The following is a 24,592-nucleotide window of genomic DNA, read 5'->3' as shown; positions in this document are numbered from 1 at the left end:
GATCAGAATGGGTATCATTAACTCCCATTTTAAAATGAGGAGTCTGAGCAAAACAAATTAAGGAGCTTCTTTAGATCTATGAAGTTGTATGATGACACAGTCCGAGACCTGCCATCCACAAATCCCAAGACTTACTGGACTTTTTCAGCATCCCTAGGTGGCAAGGATTCTAACCAGGGGAATTTCAGAGATGAGAGTTTAACACTAGCTCAGCCACTAAGTTAGTAGACTTCCCTGGGCTTGCTTTCCACTAATAAAATACACATTTGTTTTAGTTCTTTAGTGAGCACACAGTAATTGTAAAAGAGTTTCTGAGATCCTTAGACGGGGTTTACAGGCTTCACACATAATCAGCACTCCATAAATATTTGTTGAACAAATGAATGAGTACACACATGTAAATTCTAGTATAATATTTTGCTTATTGTTTAAAAATCATTGAATTAAAAATGTATATTTCATGTTTATGGAAACCATGATTTTGTAAAGAAATAGTTCCAAACTTTCATATGGCACATTCTCCAAATTATTCTTTTTTTAAAAAAGATTTTATTTATTTATTCATGAGAGACACAGAGAGGCAGAGACATAGGCAGAGGGAGAAGCAGACTCCCCACAGGGAGCCTGGTGTGGGACTCAAACCCAGGACTCTGGGGATCATGACCTGAGCCAAAGACAGACGCTCAACCACTGAGCCACCGAGGTGTCCCATCCAAATTATTCTTTTAAAAATATCAAGTACCATGATTATAGACACCAAAAGTCCTCTTTTCTAATGAATATTTGTGTGTTTATAGAAATGTTTTTGGTTTAAGGAAAAGATTACAGGAGTAATATTGGGGGTCAGTGCTATTGTTCAGGATATCTGTGACATTTGGCAAAGGAAGAGGACAGTGGGAGACACTGGATGTGTATGGTTTCTTTAACGTAACTTCATACAACACTCATCCAGGATTTGGAGGATTTGCAGGAAATAGCAAGTCACACTAATAGGAAGACTTAAGGACTGCAAAAGAGCAAATGCTTAATAATTACTATGATATTCTGTGTTTTACCTACAGTATTTCTACAATATATTTCATAGCCGTGATCACCATTTTTCTCTATTGATAAGAAATACAATGTGGAAGTTTTCTCAAAATATATTTGGTTCATATCTTCACTGTTTCTGCTACACTGAAACTTGGATCTCTTCACTATAAGTTTTGGGAACATCTCTACATTTCAGAGATAGTCCTTAGTGTTCAGACTTTTCTATGAATACCCATTTGCATTTACCTTTGCATTAGAAGTATCCAAACCCCAACTCTTTCCTATAAATTAATTGGGTGATTCATTCACATAAAATATCAATTATTTTTCCTATACCAAATGGCTTCACCTGAGATTACTGTCCTGTTCCCAAAAGTCTGGCATTGTTTTCTTCCTACAGCTTATTATCTTCAGCATTGCTTGTTAATAAATACAAATATTAGGGTTCCTTCTCATTATCATTCTTTAGAGAAAAACATAGTCCTAGGGAAAACGTTACAAATATTGATGATTTAAATTTTAATTTCATTAATTTTGGATACTCATGTCAATCAACTGTTAAATCACCAAGTTTATTCTCTAATATATTCAAAAATGCTATCTTCAGGGTTAAAACCAAAATAACGGAGTAAAACCTCCATTTTACCTACTGAACACTAAACTTTGTATAAATTGTCAACTACACTTTACTGTTTGATTCATTTTCAACAAACTCACAGTGCCTCATATGGACTACCTATTGGCTTATTTAATTCTTGCAACAATCCTATGATTAGATGCCTCTATTCTCTCCACTGTATAGATGAAAAAAATAACTGGCCATACATCACAGGCAAAGGAGTAAAAGGGTAGGGATTTCAGGCAGTCTGGAGACAGAATCTGAGCTTAATTATTAGTATATCCTGCTTTTCCTTCTTTTTGATAATTTTCAAGAGACAATAACTTTTTGTTTTTTAATTTAAAAACTGAGTAAAAGATTCATAGCGCTAAAAAAGGTTCACTCGGTAGGGCTTATCTATAGTCAACAAATTGAAATATGTATTCATATCATTAAGAGTTAAAAGCTATTTATAGCATCTTCTTTGTTCTGCTTTCCCTCTTTTCCAATTATATGTCATACAGGGAATAATATACTTGTAGATAAAGCAGGCAGGTTGGCAGATATGTATATAAAGTATATGGAAACCCAGATGTTAGGAATTTATGATCAGATGAGTATATAAATCCTTATTGGGTGGTAGTTATTTTTAATTATATAATAACACCTGTCACTTATTATCTATTTACAAAATGTGAATCGTTTTCCATACAGTATCTCATTTATTGTTTGCAATCCTCATATGAGTTAGCTATTATTACCCTCTTTTAAAGAAAAAGAGAGGTGCCGCAGATCATGATTGCCAACTTTAAACTCAAGCTATCCACACCATCCTATCCCCGATATATTCACAGGCCTGTGAAACATATTGGGCAATGACAACAGGTTGACCCACCAGGAGTCTAAAAATAAGTGACATTTGAACAGTATACTACAAAGGGCTTTCACATTCATTATCACCAAGGTCTGGTTACAAATGGGGCAGATAGCCTTGAAGTCAGACTGCTCGCTCAGGCCTTCCCTCTCTTCAGCTCTGTTAACTATTTTGCTTCACCTCTCTGATCCTTAGTTTCATTAATGAGCTGGTGATAAGGTTAGGTAAGGCCCACTCCACAAAGCTGTGATAACAATCCTATGAGAACTCCTGACCAGAAGTAGAAATTTGATATGTGCTAGAGCCCTTCATTTACTCAATCTATTGCCTCATGACTCTGGGTAGTATTTATTAACAGCACTTTACAAATAGAGAAACTGAAATTCAGAGAGGTTTCATAAACTTTTCAAAATATATCTCAAAGAATTACAAGCAGGAACTGTAGCCAAAGTCTTCTGATCCTAAAAGGTAGAGTCTATCTGTAATACCGGGACTTGGAGAGGATTTGTCTAGGCAGGTGAAGACTTAAAGGAATTTTTAAAAATCTTTGTCAAAGAAAAATTCCCTGTGTTTTCCTTTACTAAATTACTGAACTCCTTTCCTAGTCCACTACCACACTCACAACACTTCTGACACCAGCTATGTGGGGGTTTCCTCCGAGCAATTCTCCACACCATCCAGGTGTTATACAATTCCATTCTGGCATTAACTAGAATTAGCACAGGCTCCACCAGTTAAGGACTCAGTCTTATAAGACCTTCTCTGCCCCTACTTCAGACAGAAATCACAAGTCCAGGTTGTTGTTACCTGAGTTCCTGACAACTGACTATAAATTGGAGCTTCCCACAATCCGCTCCTCTAGTTTTTTTAATATGCTAGGATGGCTCATAGAACTCAAGAAAACAGTTTACCTACAGGATTACCAATTTGTTCCAAATGATATTAAAGGATATGTATGAACAGCCAAATGAAGAGATAAATATAACAAGGTCCAGAAGGGTTTCTAATGTAGGAGATTTTGTCTTTATAGAATTGGGGTGTACCACCCTCCCAGCACACGCTATACTAACCCAGAAGGTCTCCGAACCTCATACTATTAGGATTTTTGGAGGCATCATCACATAGACATGACCAATTATGAACTCAATCTTCAGCCCCTCTGCCCTACTAAGAGGATTATGGCAGGTGGGGGGTGGGAGAATGAAGTTGAAAGTTCCAAGTCTGTAACCATAGCTTGGTCTTTCTGGTGACTAGGCCCAATCCTGAAGCTATCTAGAAATCCACCCAGAGTTACCCCATTGGGACAAAAGACATTGCTATTAACCAGGAAATTCCAAGAGATGTAAGGGCTCTCTGTCAGGAACTGAGGTTAAAGACCAAATATTAGAACAAAATATGCTCCTAGTGCTCTTATCACTTAGGCATTACAAAGGTTTTAGGACCCTATGTCAGGAACTGGGGCCAGAGACCAATACATATTCTACTATTTCACAATTTTTAATGTTCATTTTTATTACTTTAGTAGAAATTTATTATTTGTGCTATTTAAAATATTTATAGAAAAGTTTACAATGCTTCATTTTTTTCAATCATATGGCACAAATTGAGACAAAAGCACTGTAGGTCGTACCATGAGCTCATGAGGATAGAATCCAAGTCTTATTCATCCATGCCTTTCTAAGCACTGCATGATGCCTTAAAACAAAATAGAGGTTCAATAAAAGATGGTGAAAAAAGAGAAAAAAAAAGAAAAATAAGTGGATAGAAGGACACATGGATGGATAATTGGATAGACAGATGGAAAAACAAAAGGATAAAAGAGGAATAAGAAATATAATAACTGATCAATTCTTAGAAGAAGTTTGTTAGGACATATTTATAGTATATAAGGCATTTGAATACAATTTATTTTTCACACATGCATAGCATCTCAGCCTGGACCTTAACCTCTAATCTGATATATATTTACGACTTTAATAAGAGGATTGCATCTTGCGCCGAAAACATGTTAGGACTAAACCACACAGACACACACACACACACACACACACAAATGCACGTGCACACATACCACATAACATTTGATGCTATCTTTTCTAGTAAAGTACAACATTCTGTAATAAGTTTCTGTTTTGTTATTCAATTTCATATTCCTCCATTAATATTGTACTTGTAAAACAGCATCTCCATTTTGTTATCACTCTGGATCACAGTGTAACACATTTTTCTTGATTAATACTGCATTAAAAATATTTTGGGGGGATCCCTGGGTGGCGCAGCGGTTTAGCGCCTGCCTTCGGCCCAGGGCGTCATCCTGGAGTCCCAGGATCGAGTCCTGCCTCGGGCTCCTTGCGTGCAGCCTGCTTCTCCCTCTGCCTATGTCTCTGCCTCTCTCTCTCCCTCTCTTCTCTCATGAATGAATAAATAAAATCTTAAAAAAAAGATATTTTAGGTATTTCCTAATACCCTTCCAATATGAGCTCTTTCCTGTGGGGCCACTCCAAGATGATCCTAAAATCTAAAATTCTACTTGTCTCAAAATTAATATTAAATATTATATATTCAATATTCTTATTAGTAAGATGCTCATTCTCTTAGCATGGCTGATTTCTATCAAGTGTGTAGTAATAATAATAATAATAATAATAATAGTTCATATTTATATGGTATTTATTATGTTCTGGTCACTTGACATGGATTAATGCGCTTATTTTTCATATAAATCCTATGAGGTATGTAGTAATTTCATTTCCATTTTACAAATGGGAAGACTGAGACACAAAAGACCCAAATATCCTGCTTCATATTGCAGAGCTAGCAAATGGCAGGGCTAGGACTTGAACACAGGTAGTCTAGCTCCAGAGATTGGTTTATCATTAATGCTCTACCATTCTCAATTAGAAGTCAGTTCAATTATGTTGCATTAATTTAAACTAACATGTGATGGTGCTGTATCTTTAACCCAAAGTATAAGTTCTAATCTATTTAAGAAAGGCTTTAGGGGATCCCTGGGTGGCTCAGCGGTTTAGCGCCTGCCTTCAGCCCATGGCGTGATCCTGAAGTCCTGGGATCGAGTCCCACGTGGGCTCCCTGCATGGAGCCTCCTTCTCCCTCTGCCTCTCTCTCTCTCTCTCTTTCTCTGGCTCTCTAATTAATAAATAAATAAAAATCTTTTTAAAAAAAGTCTTTGCAGCTATAAACCAGCACCATAAAACTTCATATTTTGCTAATATCTGAAGGCAAAATACCTATCCTATCCTAGAATACAGTGAGAGAAGACCCTTTTAAAAAATTAAGACTGGAAGATCTAGAACAGACAAGAATTTGAAATCAATCTCACTCATTAGGGTTGGGTAGAAAAAAAAAAAAACAGGGCTGCAAGACTTTGGAGTAAATCCAGCTCAGCAAGCCAGACGTGATTAAGCAGGGAGTAACTGTGCAGAGAAGTGGCAGGAAGTGGGAGGCTCACTCCATGGGGATGAAGTATCCATGGGGATCCAGGAAAGGTGTTCTCTCTCTTTTTTTTTTTTTTTGATTTCTTTAATTGAGAAGTTCAAGTCCATTTCATATATTTATTGATTATTGGTACTTCATTTTCTGTGAAGTACCTGTTCATATCATTTGCCCAATTTTTTTCTTTTTTTTCTTTTCTTTTTTTTTTAATTGGAGTTCAATTTGCCAACATATAGCAAATCTGATATATATTTACGACTTTAATAAGAGGATTGCATCTTGCGCCGAAAACATGTTAGGACTAAACCACACAGACACACACACACACACACACACACAAATGCACGTGCACACATACCACATAACATTTGATGCTATCTTTTCTAGTAAAGTACAACATTCTGTAATAAGTTTCTGTTTTGTTATTCAATTTCATATTCCTCCATTAATATTGTACTTGTAAAACAGCATCTCCATTTTGTTATCACTCTGGATCACAGTGTAACACATTTTTCTTGATTAATACTGCATTAAAAATATTTTGGGGGGATCCCTGGGTCCCCCCATATAGCATAACACCCAGTGCTCATCCCATCAAGTGCCCTCCTCAGTACCCGTCACCCAGTCACCCCCATCCCCCACCCACTTCCCTTTCCACCACCCTGTTCGTTTCCCAGAGTTAGGAGTCTCTCATGTTCTTTCTCCCTTTCTGATATTTCCCACTAATTTTTTCTCCTTTCCCCTATAATCCCTTTCACTATTTTTTATATCCCCCAAATGAATGAGACCATATAATGTTTGCCCTTCTCCGACTGACTTACTTCACTCAGCATAATACCCTCCAGTTCCATCCACGTCGAAGCAAATGGTGGGTATTTGTCGCTTCTAATGGCTGAGGAATATTCCATTGTATACATAGACCACATCTTCTTTATCCATTCATCTTTCGATGGACACCGAGGCTCCTTCCACATTTTGGCTATTGTGGACATTGCTGCTATGAACATCGGGGTGTAGGTGTCCCTGTGGGAAAGGTGTTCTCAATTCGCTTTAGTTCATGCTTTCCTCTTTTAGCATCAAAATCCTTTTTTTTTCTTTTTTTTTTTTAAGAGGGGAGAGGCAAAAGAAGTGGAAGATAGAGAATCTTAAGCAGGCTCCACACCCAGCACAGAGCCCGACACAGGGCTCCATCTCAAAATCCTGAGATCATGACCTGAGTTGAAATCAAGAGTCAGTCGCTTGCTTAACTGACTGAGCCCACAGATGACCCAGCCTCAAAATTCTCAGTTATGCTCCCCCTTTTTTTTTTGCCACTTCCATTTCTGGGGCCAAAGTGAAAACGTTTCCTTAGATAGAAGAAGAAATAGAGTCTTTTCTTTTTCTGAGGTCCTCATTTTCCTTTTGAGTCACCTGAATTCAGCTCAGCTTGAATAATTTCATCATTTTCCACAAAAAATTTTCTTTGCTCTAGACTCACAATGATATTCAATTTTCCCCATCCTCCCATTTCCCCACCCCTCACTCCCACCCATTACTAGGAGTTAAACAAAGAAGGAGTATCAAAGTTCTGTTTCTCCTTTTTTTTTCAAATTATTATTTAAATTCTAGTTAGTTAACATATACTGTACTATTGGTTTTAGGAGTAGAATTTAGTGACATATCACTTATATATAACACCCATGCTCATCACAAGTTTCGACCTTAATGTCCATCAGCCATTTAACCCATCCCCTTTCCACCTCCCTCCATCAACCTTCAGTTTGTTCTCTATAGTTAAGAGCCTCTTACAGTTTGCCTTCCTCTCTTTTTTTAACCCCACTCCACTATGTTCACTTGTTTTGTTTCTTAAATTCCACATGTGAGTGAAATCATATGATATTTGTCTTTCTCTAACTTATTTCACTTAGCATAATACATTCTAACTCCACTCACCTTGTAAATGACAAGACTTCATTCCTTTTGATGGCTGAGTAATATGCCATTGTGTATATGTGTACCACATCTTCTTTACCCGTTTATTAGTCAATGGACAATTCGGGCTCTTTTCATAGTTTGGCTATTGTGGACATTGCTGCTATAAGTAAGCATCAGAGTGCGTGCACCCCTTTGATTCAGTATTTTTGTATCCTTTGGATAAGTAGTAGTGTAATTACTAGGTCATAGGGTAGATCTATTTTTAACTTTTTGAGGAACCTCCATGCTGTTTTCTAGAGTGGCTGCACCAGTTTACATTCCCACCAACAGTATAATATGGTTCCTCTTTCTCCACATTCTCACCAACATCTGCTGTTTCCTGTATCAGTCATTTTAGACCTTCTGTCTGGTATGAGGTGATACCTCACTGTAGTTTTGATTTGTATTTCCCTGATGATGAGTGATTTGAGTATCTTTTCATATGTCATCTGTATGTCTTCTTTGAAAAAATGTCTATACATGTCTTCTGACCATTTCTTGATTGGATTTTGGGTTTTTTTTTTTTTTAGTGTTTAGTTTGATAAATTCTTTATAGATTTTGGATACAAGCCCTTTATCTGATAAGACATTTGCAAATTTCCATAGGCTTTTAGTCTTGTTGATTGTTTCCTTCACTGTGAGAAAACTTTTTATCTTGATGAAGTTCCAATAATTCATATTTGTTTTTGTCTCCTGTGCCTCCAGAGACATATCTAGTAAGAAGGTGCTACAGCCAAGGTCAAAGAAGCTTCTGACTGTGTTCTCCTTTAGGACTTTTACGGATTCTTGTCTCATATTTAGGTCTTTCATTCACTTTGAATTTATTTTTGTGTATGGTGTAAGAAAGTGGTCCAATTTCATTCTTCTGCATGTGGCTGTCCAATATTCTCAAAACCATTTGTTGAAGAGACTGTCTTTTTTCCCGTTGGATATTCTTTTCTGCTTTGTTAAAGAGGAGTTGACCATAGGGCTGAGGGTCCATTTCTGGGTTCTGTAACATTCTGGAACAGAATGTTCCATTGACCTATGTGTCTTTTTATGTGCCAGTACCATATTGTCTTGATGATTTCAAGCTTTGTAGTACAGCTTGGAGTCCAGAATTATGATGCCACCAGCTTTGATTTTCTTTTTAACATTCCTTTGGCTATTCGGGTCTGTTGTGGTTCCATACAAGTTTTAGGGCTATTTGTTCCAGCTCTGTGAAAAATGCTGGTGGTATTTTGATAGAGATTGCACCAAATGTATAGATTACTTTGGGTAGAATAGACATTTTGATAACATTTGTCCTTCCAATCCATAAGCATAGACTGTTTTTCCATTTCTTTGTGTCTTCTTCAATTTATTTCATAAGTTTTCTATAGTTTTCAGAGCACAGATCTTTTATCTCTTTTATTAGTTTTATTCCTAGGTCTCTTAATGTGTTTTGGTGTAACTATAAATGGGGTCAGTTCCTTGATTTTTCTTCCACTTCATTATTGGTGTATAGAAATGCAACAGATTCCTGTACATTGATTTTGTATCCTTCCACTTTGCTGAATTTGTGTATCAGTTCTAGCAACTTTTTGGTAGAGTCTTTTGGGTTTTCTACATAGAGTATCATGTTGTCTGCAAATAATGAAAGTTTTATTTCTTCCTTGTTGACTTAGATGCCTTTTATTTCTTTTTGTTGTCTGTTGTCTGATTGCTAGGACTTACATTACTATGTTAAATAATAATGGTGCAAGTGGACATCCTGCCTTGTTCCTGACCATAAGAAGAAAAGCTCCCAGTTTTTATCCATTGGGGATGATATTAATTGTGTGTCTTTCATATATGCCCTTTTTGATGTTGAAGTATGTTCCATCTATCCCTACTTTGTTGAGGGTTTTTTTTTTTAAATCAAGAATGGATGCTGTGTTTTGTCAAATGATTTTTCTGCACCTATTGAGAGGATCATATATATGGTTCTTAACCTTTCTTTTACTAATATGGTGTATCATGTTGATTGATTTGAAAATATTGAACCACACTCGCAGCTTAAATGCATGAATTATTCTTTTAATATACTGTTGGATTAGATTTGCTAGTATCTTGTTGAGAATTTTTGTTTCTATGTTCATAAGGGATATTGGTCTGTAATTCTTTTTAATGGTCTCTTTGATTTTGGAATCAAGGTAATGCTGACCTTATAGAAAAAGTTTTCCTTCCATTTCTATTTTTTGGAACAGTTTGGGAAGAATAGGTATTAATTCTTCTTTAAATGTCTGACAGAATTCCCCTGGGAAGCCATCTGGCCCTGGACTTTTGTTTGTTGGGAGATTTTAGATTTCCGATTCAATTTCTTTGCTGATTATGGGTCTATTCAAATTTTCTATTTCCTCCTTTTTCAGTTTTGGTAGTTTGTATGTTTCTAGGAATTTATCAATTTTTTCAGATTGCCCAATTTGTTGGCATATAATTTTTCATAATATTCTTTTATACATTGTTTGTATTTCTGTGGTGTTGGTTGTGATATCTCCTTTTCATTTGTGATTTTATTTATTTGGATCCTTTCTCTTTTCTTTTTGATAAGTCTGGCTAGAGTTTATCAATTTTATTAATTCTGTCAAAGAACCAACTCCTAGTTTCACTGATCTGTCTATTGGGCTTTTTGTCTGTTTCTATATCATTTATTTCTGCTTTACTGTTTATTATTTCCCTTCTTCTGCTGGCATTAGGCTTTATTTCCTATTCCTTTCTAGGTCTTTTAGGTGTAAGGTTAGACTGTGCATTTGAGACTTTTCTTGCTTCTTGAGGTAGGCCTGTATTGCAATATACTTCCCTCTAATGACCACTTTTCCTGGATTGCAAAGGTTTTGAACTGTAATTGTTTTCATTTGCATTTTCTTCTATGTATTCTTTTTCTTCTTTAATTTCCTGGTTAACCCATTCATTCCTTAGTAGGATGTTCTTTAACCTCCATATATTTGAGGTCTTTCCAAATGTTTTCTTGTGGTTGACTTCAAATTTCATAACGTTGTATTATGAAAATATGCATGATATGATCTCTATGTTTTTGTGCTTGTTGAGGCCTGATTTGTGATGCAGTATGTGATCTATTCTGGAGAATGTTCCATGTGCACTTGAAAAGAATGTGTATTCTGCTGCTTTAGGATGAAACATTCTGAATATATCTGTGAAATCCATCAGGTTCAGTGTGTCATTCAAAGCCATTGGTTTTCTATTAATTTTCTGCTTACATGATCTGTCCATTTATGTAAGTGGGGTATTAAAATCCCTGACAATAAGTTTCTTTATGTTTATTATTAATTGATTTATATATTTGGGCACTTCCAAGTTGGCAGCATAAATATTTATAATTGTTAGAGCTTCATTCCTGTTGGATAGATCCTCTTGTTATAATATAGTACTCTTCATCTCTTTTTAAAATCCAGCTTGTCTTATGTGTGTGGTTATGCTGACTTTCATTTAACTCCATTAACTCTATTAGCGTGATAAATGGTTCTCCAACCTCTTTCTTTCAATCTGTAGGTGCCTTTAGGTCTAAAATGAGTCTCTTGTAGGAAGCATATTGATGGATCTTGTTTGTTTGTTTGTTTGTTTGTTTGTTTGTTTGTTTGTTTTATCCATTCTGATACACTGTGTCTTGATTGGAGCATTTAGTTCATTTACATTCAGAGTGATTATTGATAGATATGAATTTAGTGCCATTATATTACCTGTAGAGTTGGTGTTTCTGGAGATTTTCTCTATTCCTTTCTAGTCTTTGTTGCTTTTAGTCTTAATTTCTCACTCAAGGGGTCCCTTTAAATATTTCCTGCAGGGCTGGTTTAGTGTCACAAACTCCTTTAACTTTTGTTTGTCTTGGAAACTCTTCATCTCTCCCTCTATTCTGAATGACAGCCTTGCTGGATAGAGTATTCTTGGCTACATATTTTTATCATTCAGCATGTTGAATATATCATGCCACTCTCTTCTGGCCTGTCAAGTTCCTGTTGAAAGATCTGCTGCTAACCTTATTTGTCTTCCCTTGTGGGTTAGGGTTTCTTTTCTCTTGCCGCTTTCAGGATTCTTTCCTTATCACTGTATTTTGCAAATTGTACTACAATATGTCTTGGTGTTGGCCTGATTTTATTGATTTGATGAGTTCTCTGTATCACCTGTATTTGGATATCTGTTTTATTCCCCAGGTTAGGGAAGTTTTCGGCTATAATTTGCTCAAATAAGCCTTCTGTCCTTTTTCCCCTCTCCTCTTCTTCTAGGACTCCTATGATACACATGTTATTACACTTTATGAAGTCACTGATTTCTCTAAGTCTATCTTTGTGATCTAATATTTTTCTTTCCTCTTCTTTTCACCTTCATTTTTTCCATAATTTTATCTTCTATATCACTTATTCATTCATCTGTTTCTTCAGTCCTTGCAGTCATTACGTCAAGTTGGTTATAGCATGTTTTATTTTGGCCTGACTAGTTTTTAAGTGTTTTATCTCTGTGGTAAGGTACTCCTTGGTGTTTCCTATGCTTTTCTCAAGCCCAGCTAGTATCCTTATGATTGTTGTTTTAAATTCCAGTCAGGCATAGTCTTCTGTATGTTGGAAAGCCTGTTATGTTTCCTGCTTCTGAGAGTAATGGCTGTATTAAGAAGAGATCATATACTGTCCAGGATCTGGTTCTTCAAGGAAGTGTTTCTGGTGTGTGCTGTGTACAATCTGCTATTGTGTTTTGGGTGCTTTTTTCCTCAGGTCAGGCCTATGCAGAGTTTCTCCTTGTCTACATGAGGAGTGTTTGGATCTTGTCCACTGTGTGGCAAGTTTTAACTAGGTGTCTTTTGCTTGTTAAAAGAATCTAGGTCCTATTTCCCCTAGAGGTGAAACTCTGCAGTACTCTATAGTCAGTAGACTTGGTGAGTGCTGATAGGGGCAGGTGAGCCACTGTTGTGCTATGTGGTCTTCTGGGGGAGGGGTCTCTGGTGCTCTGACTCTCAGGCACACTTGCCCTAATTTAGAAACATCTGCAGAGCACAGAGGCATGGGGCTTAGTGAAAGTGGCCCAAGTCTCTACTGTGGGTGCTATGCTGCTCATTGAAGTCCTTCCATGCTAATGGGGTGTGGGGGAAAATGGCATCAGCCTGCTCTCTAATGCCCGGAGTGAGTTCATGCTGGCTGCTATTCAGAAAGCCCTCATAGAAGAGCTACCAATCTTCCCTTGTGTGTCCCAGGAATCCCTCCGATCCTTGCCTTCATCTTGTCTGTGTCTGAGCTGTCTGCCCATCTGGCAGTACAGTGCTCCTGTATTTTCTCTCAGGCACAACAGCTGGGCTTCCAAACTCCAAGTTTTAGGGATCCAGTGTGACAAGGACCTGAACTTAGCCTCTGGGGGAAGGTCTTGCCACAATATGTCTGGCGCTGATTGTCCCAGATGGGCAGTTGCAAGAACATGCAGAGGTGTAGAGTTTATGTTAAAGCACAGCAAAAGCCAATGTCCAGATTAGTTGCCCTTAGCAGGCATCTCTGCTCATATGTTAATGAACAGGGCAGCTCAATGGTGCCTGCCAGCTGTTTTGTCCCCTGAAAGGCAGTGCCACCTCTCCCAAATACACTCCAAGAAGGGGAACTATCTCTCCCAGTGCCACCCAGGGGATCCTCAGAGCACACTCTCTGCCCCTGAGCCTCTACCCTTCTTTTCCACAGGAGCACCTGTAAGCTCACAGCTCTGTCTGGTGATGGCATGGACTTCTAAAACTTCAGTCTTTGTGCTCCACTGCTTGTAAAAACTTGCAGTAATCAGGCTTTATTGTTTTCCCCATCAATGGTTTTGGGGAAGTGTTTTTCTTGGGCAATGCCCTTCTCTGTTCCCCACTTCTTCAGTCTCTCTCTCTCCCTTCTTCCACATCAGGGTTTCCTCTCCTCCACAGCATTAGTGATTATTTTCTCCTCCAAATCAGGTCTCTGCATCTCCTACCTTCCATGATATGGCCTCTCTTCTCCCTCTAATTGCAGTTTGTTTTCTCATTCCTCGGTTTATTTCCTGAGTGTTCAAAATGATTTGATATTCATCTAGCTGTGTTTGATGGACAAGGCAAGCATAAGGTTCTCTTACTACTCCACCATCTTAACTCCTCTCCCTTGTTTTTCTTTTTATAACCTCCAGACAAGCATTCCATGAGCATCACAGTGGTATAAATACATCTAGAGCTATGTTTTCTAAACTATTCTGTGGAACATCAGAATCCCACAAGATATCAGTAGATATTGTGCTGTTTTAAAAAGTATATTTGAAAAACTTTCATTTCAGTCCAATTTGATAACAGTTTTCAAGTATTTACTAAGAGTCAGATGATGTATACAGCACTGGGGTTGCATCCGTGAACAGATTAGAATATATACAAAACCAAGAGAAATATAGTGTTCACCTATACCTCCATTTAAAACCAGATTCTGAGACTTCTAGAAGTGAGGATTCTATCTAACTTCATTTAACCCATTTTTTCCAAACCTATTTGAATATGCTCTCTCTGGATGCTATACAGATTTCTATTTTTATGAATTCATAATATTTCCAGCTGTGAAAAAATTTTAAATGGATCCCTAAGATTCCCATCTCCTGGTGTACACATTTCTTCTCCCAATTATTCAAGTACTTATTTATGTGCTGTTGTAAGGGAATTTTACAGATATACTTAAGGTCTCAAATCAGTGAACTTTAAGATGGGGAGATTATCCTTGGTGGGCCTATTCTAATCATGTGACACCTTTGGAAAGAACTAAGCTCTACCTGGAGAAAGAGAGATTCAAGAGAGATTTGTTAGGAGGGTGATTCTCCACTGCTGGCTATAGAGATGGAATGGGCCACGTGCAAAGAATGGGGATGGAATTTAGGAGCTGAAAGAGAGGTCTGCGACAGCCAGCAAAAAAACAGGGACCCCAGTTCAGCTTCAAGGAACTGAGCTCTGGGGTGCCTCGGTGGTTTAGTCAGTTGGGCACCTGACTCTTTTGGTTCACATCACGATCAGATGGTAAGATCGAACCCTAAGTTGGGCTCCCTGCTTAGCTCAGAGTCTACTTGAGATTCTCTCTCTCCCTCTCCCTTTGCCTCTCCCCCTGCTCACACACACTCACTCTCTAAAATAAATGGATACATACATACATACATACAATCTTCAAAGAACTGAGCTCTGCCTATAACCTAAGTGAGCTTAGGAGATGATCACTACTGTCAGATAAGAAAGCTGCTTCAACCAACACCTTGATTTCAACTTAAGAGATCCTGAGCAGAGAACTCAGACATGACACAGACAGAATTGTGAACTAATAAGTGGTATTTGCTTTATGGTGCTAACTTTGGTAATTTGTGGCAATTGAAAATTGATACACTAGTGTTTGTTTTATGGTGCAAGTAAAGCAGGAAGAAAAAATGTATGAACACCACGGTTCATTGCATCTCTACTTACAATTAGGCTAGATTTCCAAGGCTTTACTAAGCCTATTTCTTTTCAAATCTGAAGTGACATGCACATTACTAGCAGGACCTCTCCAGAATGGAAAGTCAATGATGCATGTTTGCTTTCATGCATTTCTTATTTGTATTCATAAAAGTGACTCTGAGTTGAAAGTTTATTCATATAAGGATTAAGTAGCTGCAGCTTTGTCTCATGGCTCCTGAAGCTTTTGTAATTTGCTATTGTACATCTGTTATTCCCCAGACATTTTCTCAAAGGAAGAAACATCTTAATACCCCCATTCATTAGTCATCATTCCCCAGACTCCAAGGAGTCTGCAACTCCTTGTATGGGATTTATAGATATGACTGCCACAGCACTTGAAGCAGTGTGTCATTGATTATTGAACCACTCTTCTGCTAAGAGTCTCACCGTTCAGTCTGTAACAGTGTGAGTTTGTGTACATCTCAGTAGTAGGATATGATCTTCCTGTCACTGATTTTCTTCATTTGTCCTACTCAGAGGAACTCTGCTGTGATGGGAAGATAGATTTCAAAGCTTGTAAATCTCCTTAAGTTCTAGCTTTTCTTCTTTGTTTTTGTTTTTGAATGACTTAGAGACATACTAAGATTCTCTGAGAAAAGGAATGTTCAAATAAATGAAGAATGAATAAATGAGTGAATAGATGAATGTATGAATAATAAATCAATTTAAGAATTTTAATGTGCATTCAGTGGAAAAGCAATCTGGATCTGAAAAAAAAAAAATAGTGCCCTAACGTTAGAAGACATGAGTTTGAGATGACTGCTGTTATATCAGAGAAGTCATTTAATCATCTCCAGGCTCAGTTTCCTCACCTGGAAAATGTGCTGAATTTTACCAAGTAGCCTCTAAGTTATCCTTCCCTTCTGATTTTAGATTTTAAGCTATTTAAGAGGCAGTAATATTATACTACATGGAGCTTATGTTTGTTATTATATTCTGGCACTTTAGCTTTTGTCCATTGGAAGACATGCTGCCTTTCCATAGCCAGTTGTCTAGGTTCTTTTTAATCAGTCAATGCACACATTTTCAATATTTCCTATACTCAACAGAATTCAGATCTCTCAAGTTCCACTAGATTTATTAGGCAAATGTATTACTTTGGCCAAAACTATCATCTTCTTAAGTATTTAGGTCCATACACTGAATCTTTTGTGCTTGCATTTACATATAAAATATATTTATGTTCAAAAGAAAAAATTCCTATAAATCAACTAATATCTATTTAAAATTACATTCAGTGCAAAACATTGCACTAAACCTTGTGAGGAAATATGAAAAATACTTTCTACCCCCAAAGCTAAATGAAAGGGATAAATAAAGCTGACTACAATGGCAAATTGCAGAGAAGGTGCACTACAAAATGAGTTAGATGACCAGGACCCATCCTCTCAGTCTCTGTTATTTCATATGTAAAGCTGGTATAATATCTTCCTCTCATGGATTTATAAAATTCCCACTCTTTACCAGGTATCTTATTAAATGTTGATGATAAAAATATGAACAACGCTAGTCTAGCCCATTAAGGAGTTCACAGTTAAGTTTAGATTAATATACATGCAAACAAACACTTGACACAATGTCATTAGCACTATTGTTAATCATATGGTTCTAGAAAAAAAAAAAAGCAACGAGTTATTTTTTTCCTCCTAAATTGTGGGAATTTCCTCTAACCTTCATGTGATAAAAATATAATATATATATACCATCCCATTTGAAGTAGTCTTGTCAAATGAATTTAACCAAAATCTAATCAAGTCTTTAGATATTTTTAACCTTACAGTAAGTGAGAGGGATAGATGAAAGAATTAGTGAAACTGTAAGAAAGCACTGAGACAAGCAATAAGGTGGGGTGTTCTAAAAGACGACTGGTTTGATGTCTACAATTCAATGTCATTAAAAATAAAAGGAAGCAGGACTCTTCTTTTAGACTGAAAGACTTAGAAGATATAACAATCAAATATACTACATTGTTCTTGATAATGTCCTGATTTGTACAAACCATTATTAAATATAATGCAGATAATAGAGTGAGTTTGAAGATGGACTGGATAGTGGGAGATACTGAAGAAATATTGTTAATTTTTAGGAGTGTTATAGTATTGTGGTTATGTGGGAAAAACTCGGTTTATAATAGTGATTTAGTGAAAAATCATAATGTCCTATTTCACATTAAAATATGGCAGCAAAATGAATGAAGCAAAATGGCAAAAATATTAACAATTGAAAAATGATGTGATAAATACAAGGGTGTTCTACTCTACCACTCTAAATTTCTATGTGTCTGAAATATTTCGTAATAAAGACTTAAAAGACAAAAAGTAAATGGGATATTAGATTTGAAATCACTTTGTAAACTCTAAAAGGATAGATAGAGAAAAGAGAGAAAAAAAGGAGGAAGAAGGAATGGTGTTTTTTCAAGCATGTGTGCTACTTTGGACCACACTGCTAAGAGAAGTCAGACCTGGCCACCACAGAGAACCAGTGCCTCCAGAAATAGAAACCAGGAGCATAAAAATATCATGGATTCTCAGATCCTGATATTTTTAACACCTCTTTCACACCAAGATGACCTTGATGAAAATTGAAGACAAATGTCTTCTTGCTGGGAAAGGCAGACCAAAGCAACCTAATTTTATCCAAAAGAGAACCAGAAAGCCTTTAACTGTTGAAATGTAAGAGTAACTGGTGACTTTTCTTTTTCGCAGAACAGTAGGATTTCGCACCCAAAATAGAGATTTGAAACCATGGATGATTGCCCTTCTTGCTGTGTTATTACTGACAGTGGTGGCAGTAACCATTGGTCTTCTGGCTCACTTGTTAGTCTCTGGTATGTAAAAATTATGGATTCCACTCAGTCTGATTTCATTTTTCTGCAAACCTTCATTTGTACATCTGTATATGTAATTTCATCCCAAAACAGATTTGTACTTACCAACAAATGCCCCCATTTAGAATTTTTTAAATTTATTCAACCATTTTATCAATAAATAATTACTGACTGCCTATTATATATGAGTACCTTTCTGGATGACTCAGGACACAGTATTAAGTAAAGCAGACCAGGTACCTATCTACCTAGAGCTCACAACTTAGTATCCTTTTGCGCCTCTACACAAAAGATCAAAAATAGTAACTGAAATTTACTAGCAATCATAATAAAGAACTCTAGTCACTCAAGTGAATAACTCTGATAAATTAGTTATTAAAATTGGCTCATTCACTCATCATTCTATCCACCAACATTGCAAAGGCAAAAGAAAAACATGTCTAATGAAATAATGAATTTTGAAATTAGTAAACTATAGATATGATAGAATTTTGCTACTTATTTTTAGAGAAAATTTTATTCTTTCCAAAATGATATTCAGCTATTTTTAAAAATTGTGTAAATAAATAAATAAAATTAGCATATTTATAATCATGTAAATACTGCATGTCAGAATTCTTTTTTTTTTTCAGAATTCTTTCTAAAATTGCATCTTTCTCTGCACAGACTGCAAACCATTAGTATTTTTTGACAAATCTCCATAGCGCCACTCACACAGATGTATATGATAAAACAACTAGCTCAGGCTGCTTACTTGAATGGTTTCATCTATTGTCATCTTCCTCAGACTTGATGTGGAGTGATGAAGACTCCATTAGGAGCTTTCAAGGTTTTAAGAACACGGTTCTGGGCTTCCTATGACAATCCCACCAATGGCCAAAGACTCTTAGGTCAGTTAATTTGATTGCACAAAAACCCCTTTATTATGACTATAAGGTTTGATAACAATATGGATTGCATAGGTAAGTATCAGGGGGATCAAAAAAGCACTACAGAGTCTGGAGATGTCCCACACAGATGTACCATCCTGAGATCCCTCCTTCTTTCCTAGGTCCATAGCTGGGAAATTCATTTTATCTTCCCTGACTCAGGCTCCCCTGGGAGAGATACTGTTCTGTGGTTGCTTCATTCTTCATCTTTCTCTATATTTAACTCTTTGTAGCTTTCTTGTCCACCCGCCTCCCCAAGGCCATACTCCTAAGATTACGAGATTTCCCAGGAGTCTCCACTGCTCTCTGTTTTCTTACCTTTCCCAGTAGTCAAGCAGAGATCTGATTGTTTCACCCCAATTACACAATGTTCTTACCTCTCACCTTAAACAGGTTGTTTCCCTTTCTTTTCCTGTCTTTCTTATTGGGCCTGGCTCTCCCATTACAAATCAAAATTCACAAGGACACTCATTACTACTACTTCCAGTTGATTATAAGGTGGTATACATTTCATTGTCCATCAGCAAGGGACATAATAAGAATTAATTGAATTAATTGTTCCAGCTCTAGAACCACACTGTCTAGGTTTAAACTCAGGCAACTTACTAGTTATTATAGCATAGAGCAAGTTACTTAACACCTCTGAGTCTCACTTAACTTCATCTGTGAAATGGAGGTAACACCAATCTTAGAGAGCTAGAGTGAGTACCAAATAAATTAATACATGTAAAATACCCAGAATAGTGTTTGACAACATGGTAGACACTCAATAAATATCAGCTATTATTAACATAAAACATTAATTATCATTTTCATTAGTAGTATTACGAAAGTAAATTTTTAAAAATCTCAGTAATAATTTAACACTTTATGTTAGCCCCATTATATTTGTGCCTTAGATCCTGAAAGCTATTCCCATATCATGTGATTTCTTACTTTTCCTTGGTATCACAGGCCAGAAAATGAAGTATTATCATGGCACCTTTAAAATTTCAGATCTACAAGTTAATAGTCATTCTGAACAAAACAGCACATACCAACTTAAGGACTTACGGGAGATGAGTGAGAATATGGTAAGTCAAATGATATCCTTTCTGTTGTAAAATAATGTAGATGGAAGGGATTTGTGGATCATTTCACTCAATATTTCTCAATAGATGATCTTCTGACCACTTGCATCCAAATCACCTTGAAGGTTCCTAAGCCCCCACTCCAGACCACTGAATCAGTATCTAATGGGATGGGTAGGCAGGGATGGGGAGTAAAGGAATTTGCATTCTAACAAATAGCAATTCTGATAAACCACTCTTTCTAACTCAAACTCCTCATTTAAAGGTGAGAGAACTGAGGCCAACTGTATCCCAGCTTATGGCTTCCCCCATTGCCCCATAATATCATCCAAATGGTAGAGTTTAACCATATCAGAAGTGGTTATTTGTAAAACCACATGACTTATTTGTAGGATCCCATTTTAAGATCTAAAATATTTTTAAAATATATGAGAGAAAGAAAGATAATCACAAGTATTCATTTTATCTCACAGACATGCTAATAAGGATAAAATACCCATACCTATTGCATAATATTCTAATGCAATGCTAATAAATTTGTTAAAACTAAATACAAGACTACCCCCAAAAAGGAAAAAGTAAATTCAGTTATATAATAGTTCTGCTCAGGATGCTTGTGAACCATCACTCAAAAACTAAGCTCAATTTAACTCCTTTGACAAGAAAGCACAGGAATACAGTTATTTCAAAAGGGTGAGAATGGCAGGTGTATTGGTTTTAGTAGTCAAAGAATCTTTTTAGTTCAAAACATTTCCTTTCTTTCTCTAATCAATTTTCATGTTTTCAAATCACCATCTGATCTTTACCCTTATGCATACTCAATTGCCCATAATTGCAATAATATCGAGTTATAACCTATAATTTCAGTTCTCACTAAATCATACGGTTGTGTTCCATCTTGCAGTCTTGTCCCCCCAAATATTAATTAATGTTCATAGGCTGAAATATATCCTCCATTCTTTCATATCCACAGCACCTTAGAAAACAGCATTTGCAATCATTTCTTGAGGAATGCCAAAAAAACCTTGGATACATACCCTAGTACTTCCTTTATTCCTCTAATCCTGAGTGACTACACAACTTCTTCAATGTAAAAGCAGTAATAAAAAATCTGTCTTTGATATACAAAGTCTTTGAACTTGAGAAACATTTATAATAAATCAAGAAAGTTTAAAATCTGTTTTCTTTACATTTTATAGTCAACACTGCTGTTGTTTTAGGCTAATCAAGACACTGTCTTTTGCTTTTGTTTCTTTTGCCTTCGTGGATGTATCTTTCAAGAAGTTACTGTGGCTGAGTTCAAAAAGGCTGTTTCCTGTGTTCTCCTCTAGGATTTTGATGGAATCTTGTCTCACATTTAGATCTTTCATGTCCGCACATCTTTGCCAGCGCTTGGTATTATCTGGCTTGTTGATTTCTGCCGGCCTAACAAGCAAGAAGTTATATTGTATTTATGATTTAATTTACATTTTTCTAATTACTGATGAGTTTGTGCACTATTAAATATACTTGATAGCCCTTTGAGTTTTCATTTTTATAAATTGCCTATATCTAGGCTTTATCTGTTTCTCTATTAGAGTTATTTTTTTACTTGTTATTTTTCAGGAGTTCCTTATATTTCCTAGATGTGAACAGTTTGCTGGTTGTAGAAACTACAATTATCCATTCTGTTTTCTATTAATTTGGACCGTTGTTATCCTTCATGATATAGAAATCCATAATTTTGAAATAATCATTTTCATCAATTTTCTTTGCTTTCAATGTATCTAAAGTCCACCTTTTAAAAAAAATAAAGTCCACCTTTGTGTATAATGTTAGGTAGGGACCCATGTTTTATTTTCCATGTAAGTGAGCTACTTTTCCCAATTTAACTAAACAGCCTTCCTTCCCAATATATGGTATGATTGTTCAGCTCTTTACATTTCTTTGCACTTGAGTCTTGCAGAAAAGGAAACATGATCTATCTCCTCAAATTGCTTCCAATCTCTTTGGAGAGATGAGAGTGACACACCTGAAACTGAACAGCATGACATAATTAAGGACTAAATTGTATGTTGAGGACCTTAAGGGCAGAATAACTTCAAAGAAAGGAAAGTTCAACTAGGTTTGCCATAGTCAAGAAAGGCTTTGTATTATTTAGCCCTGTTTAAATGAGACAGGTATCCTTTTTCCTCCACTCACCCAGTCACCTTTAGAAGAACTACACAAAAGGTTCATGCCTCATCCTGAGCCACTCCTGTTTATTGTTGCTAAAATCCCAATGAATAAAACCCAGATTCCTGTCTCTGCCCTATATGAGTGCTAATTAGACAGCCAAGAAAGACAGGTTGCAGGTCCTGTTCTTCCTCATAATTTGGGATTTACTGATTTGAAGGCAAACAGAGATGCAAAAGTAAATTGAGTTCATGTTCAGATACTGCTAAAAGAACCAGACACCAGTAATTCATGACACTCCCAAACATGTAGTCATCTACTTTAATTATTATAAGTTTGGGTGGGGTCACTGGCTGAGATAGTACTTTATTTGAAGAAACATATTTCAGAAATATCAGAAAATATTTTTAAACTATAGGATCATTACAAATGTGAAAGTTATAAGCTTGTAATATCAGAACAATAAGTAATATGTATTGAGTGCCAAGTACTACATTGAGCACCTTATATATATATATTATTTTAGTTAATCCTCAAAAACAACTTTATGAGGTAGGTTCAATTAGTATCACAATTTTACAGATGAGAAAAATCAAGGTACTAAAAAAGTTAATTTACTCAAGATCATACGGCTAGTAAATAACATTTAAGATTTGAGATTACATGTTCTTAATAAATTTCAGTCAATCCTAAAACTCATCTGTGTGATTTGACTCCTAACTACAATTCCACAAAATTCCAGATATCAAGTAATTATCCCTGGCACATTAGTCGCTTTCAATTACACTGTCAACATGGGCCAGTGACCATTGTTTGCATTAACAATACCAATAGTTGGGTATTTTCTTAAGGTTGTCTCTTCCAGAAAAATACTGCTCCTGTGCCCAAGGACACCAGAAAAGAGCCTAAAATGATTCTCAAAATATCCTTGATACTTTGTGTCTACAACTGTAGAAACAAGGAACTTGGAAACAAAGAGATGCAAGGACATAAACCAATTAGAAACATTCTCTAAAAGAATTAGAAGACAAAAGTAAGAGATCTGGCTCTGATCAACACTGAGTCAGGAAGTGTCTCTACCAAGAAAAGTCAACTGAGTCAAGACAAACTTAGCAAAGGTGTTTGTCTTAAAGTTTGGAGTTGCATAAGGTAAGAGAAGTAAAAGATGTTCCATGCTTGGTGGAGGGCTGTGATCCTATGCCTAGAGAGAAGAAATTGGATTTGGAAGATTTGAGAGAAAACTAAGCAGACATTATCAGGAAACTTCACGTTCAGAGTTAGAAAAATTGGATGTAGAGTACGGCTGAGTCCTTACTTGAGAACATGGACTTAAATTTATTTTGTAATTAAAGATGAGGCATATCTGGAAGAGGAAGATGTGTATCACTGCACCTCTACCTTCAATGTGTTTAATGTGAATCCTGGAAGAAAAGGATAATTGTTGTATATTTCATGTCTAATCTGCAGTGTAACAGTGCAAAGGAGGCATGATTATCTACACTTTGCTGATAAGAGAATGAAACCTCTGAAATTAAGGTCCTCAGCCGGTAAATGACAGGGGGAGATGTGAAGCCATAGAGGCAATTTGAACATGTGCTCTTTTATTAAATTGTTCTACTTGTCAGGAAGGAGCTCAGCTAAGATAGGAAGCTCAGTTCTACATCAATTCTTCTTCCATTTAATATTTAAATTTATTTTTTTCCTATTTTTTTAATTTAAATTTTGTTAGTTAAAAATTACATATGTTAAAAAAATTACATATGTTGTGCTAGGTAACTTTTACGTAAGCAACATGCCAGATTTATTTATTATAAGTATGTCCTCCAGTTTCCTCATTTCCGGATATCGGCTTTGTGTTCAGCTTTATTGAGATAATTTAGAGGTAACATTGTGTTATTGTATGGTATAAAACATGTTGATTTGATATACTGCAAAATGATTATCACCGTAACACCTCCATCATGTCACATAATTACCCTTTCTTTTGTGGTGAGAACATTTCAGATCTTATTCTTTTAGCCACATGCAAGTGTATAACACACTACTATTAGCTATACTCCCCATATTGTACATTAGATCAGTTTGTACCCTTTGATCAACATTTCCCTGCTTCTCCCACACCCCTGCCCCCACCCCCAGCCTACTCTGTTTCCATGAATTCAGCTTTTTGGAGTCCACTTAAGTGATATCATACAGTATTTGTCTTTGTCTGATTTATTTCACTTAGCGTAATGCCC

The 24,592-nt window shown here is 36.2% G+C and overlaps 1 protein-coding gene across 2 annotated transcripts in view; it reads left to right on the top strand.

Moving 5' to 3' along the window:
• The window catches only part of TMPRSS11A (transmembrane serine protease 11A), a 50,317-nt gene that overhangs the window by 1,490 nt on the left and 24,235 nt on the right, over positions 1-24,592 (top strand). The window contains exons 3-4 of one of the 2 annotated variants that reach the window (XM_049093013.1): positions 18,081-18,202; positions 20,086-20,204. In XM_049093013.1, the coding sequence (XP_048948970.1) occupies positions 18,081-18,202; positions 20,086-20,204 (241 nt within the window). Of the gene's footprint in view, positions 1-18,080; positions 18,203-18,796; positions 19,093-20,085; positions 20,205-24,592 lie in introns of those variants that run through there. The other variant, XM_049093014.1, reaches the window with a different exon arrangement.

Source organism: Canis lupus, chromosome 13 (genome assembly GCF_003254725.2).
Source record: "Canis lupus dingo isolate Sandy chromosome 13, ASM325472v2, whole genome shotgun sequence".
NCBI lineage: Eukaryota > Metazoa > Chordata > Mammalia > Carnivora > Canidae > Canis > Canis lupus.
Note: the sequence above shows the minus strand (reverse complement) of the source record. Positions and strands in the feature narration are given on the sequence as shown.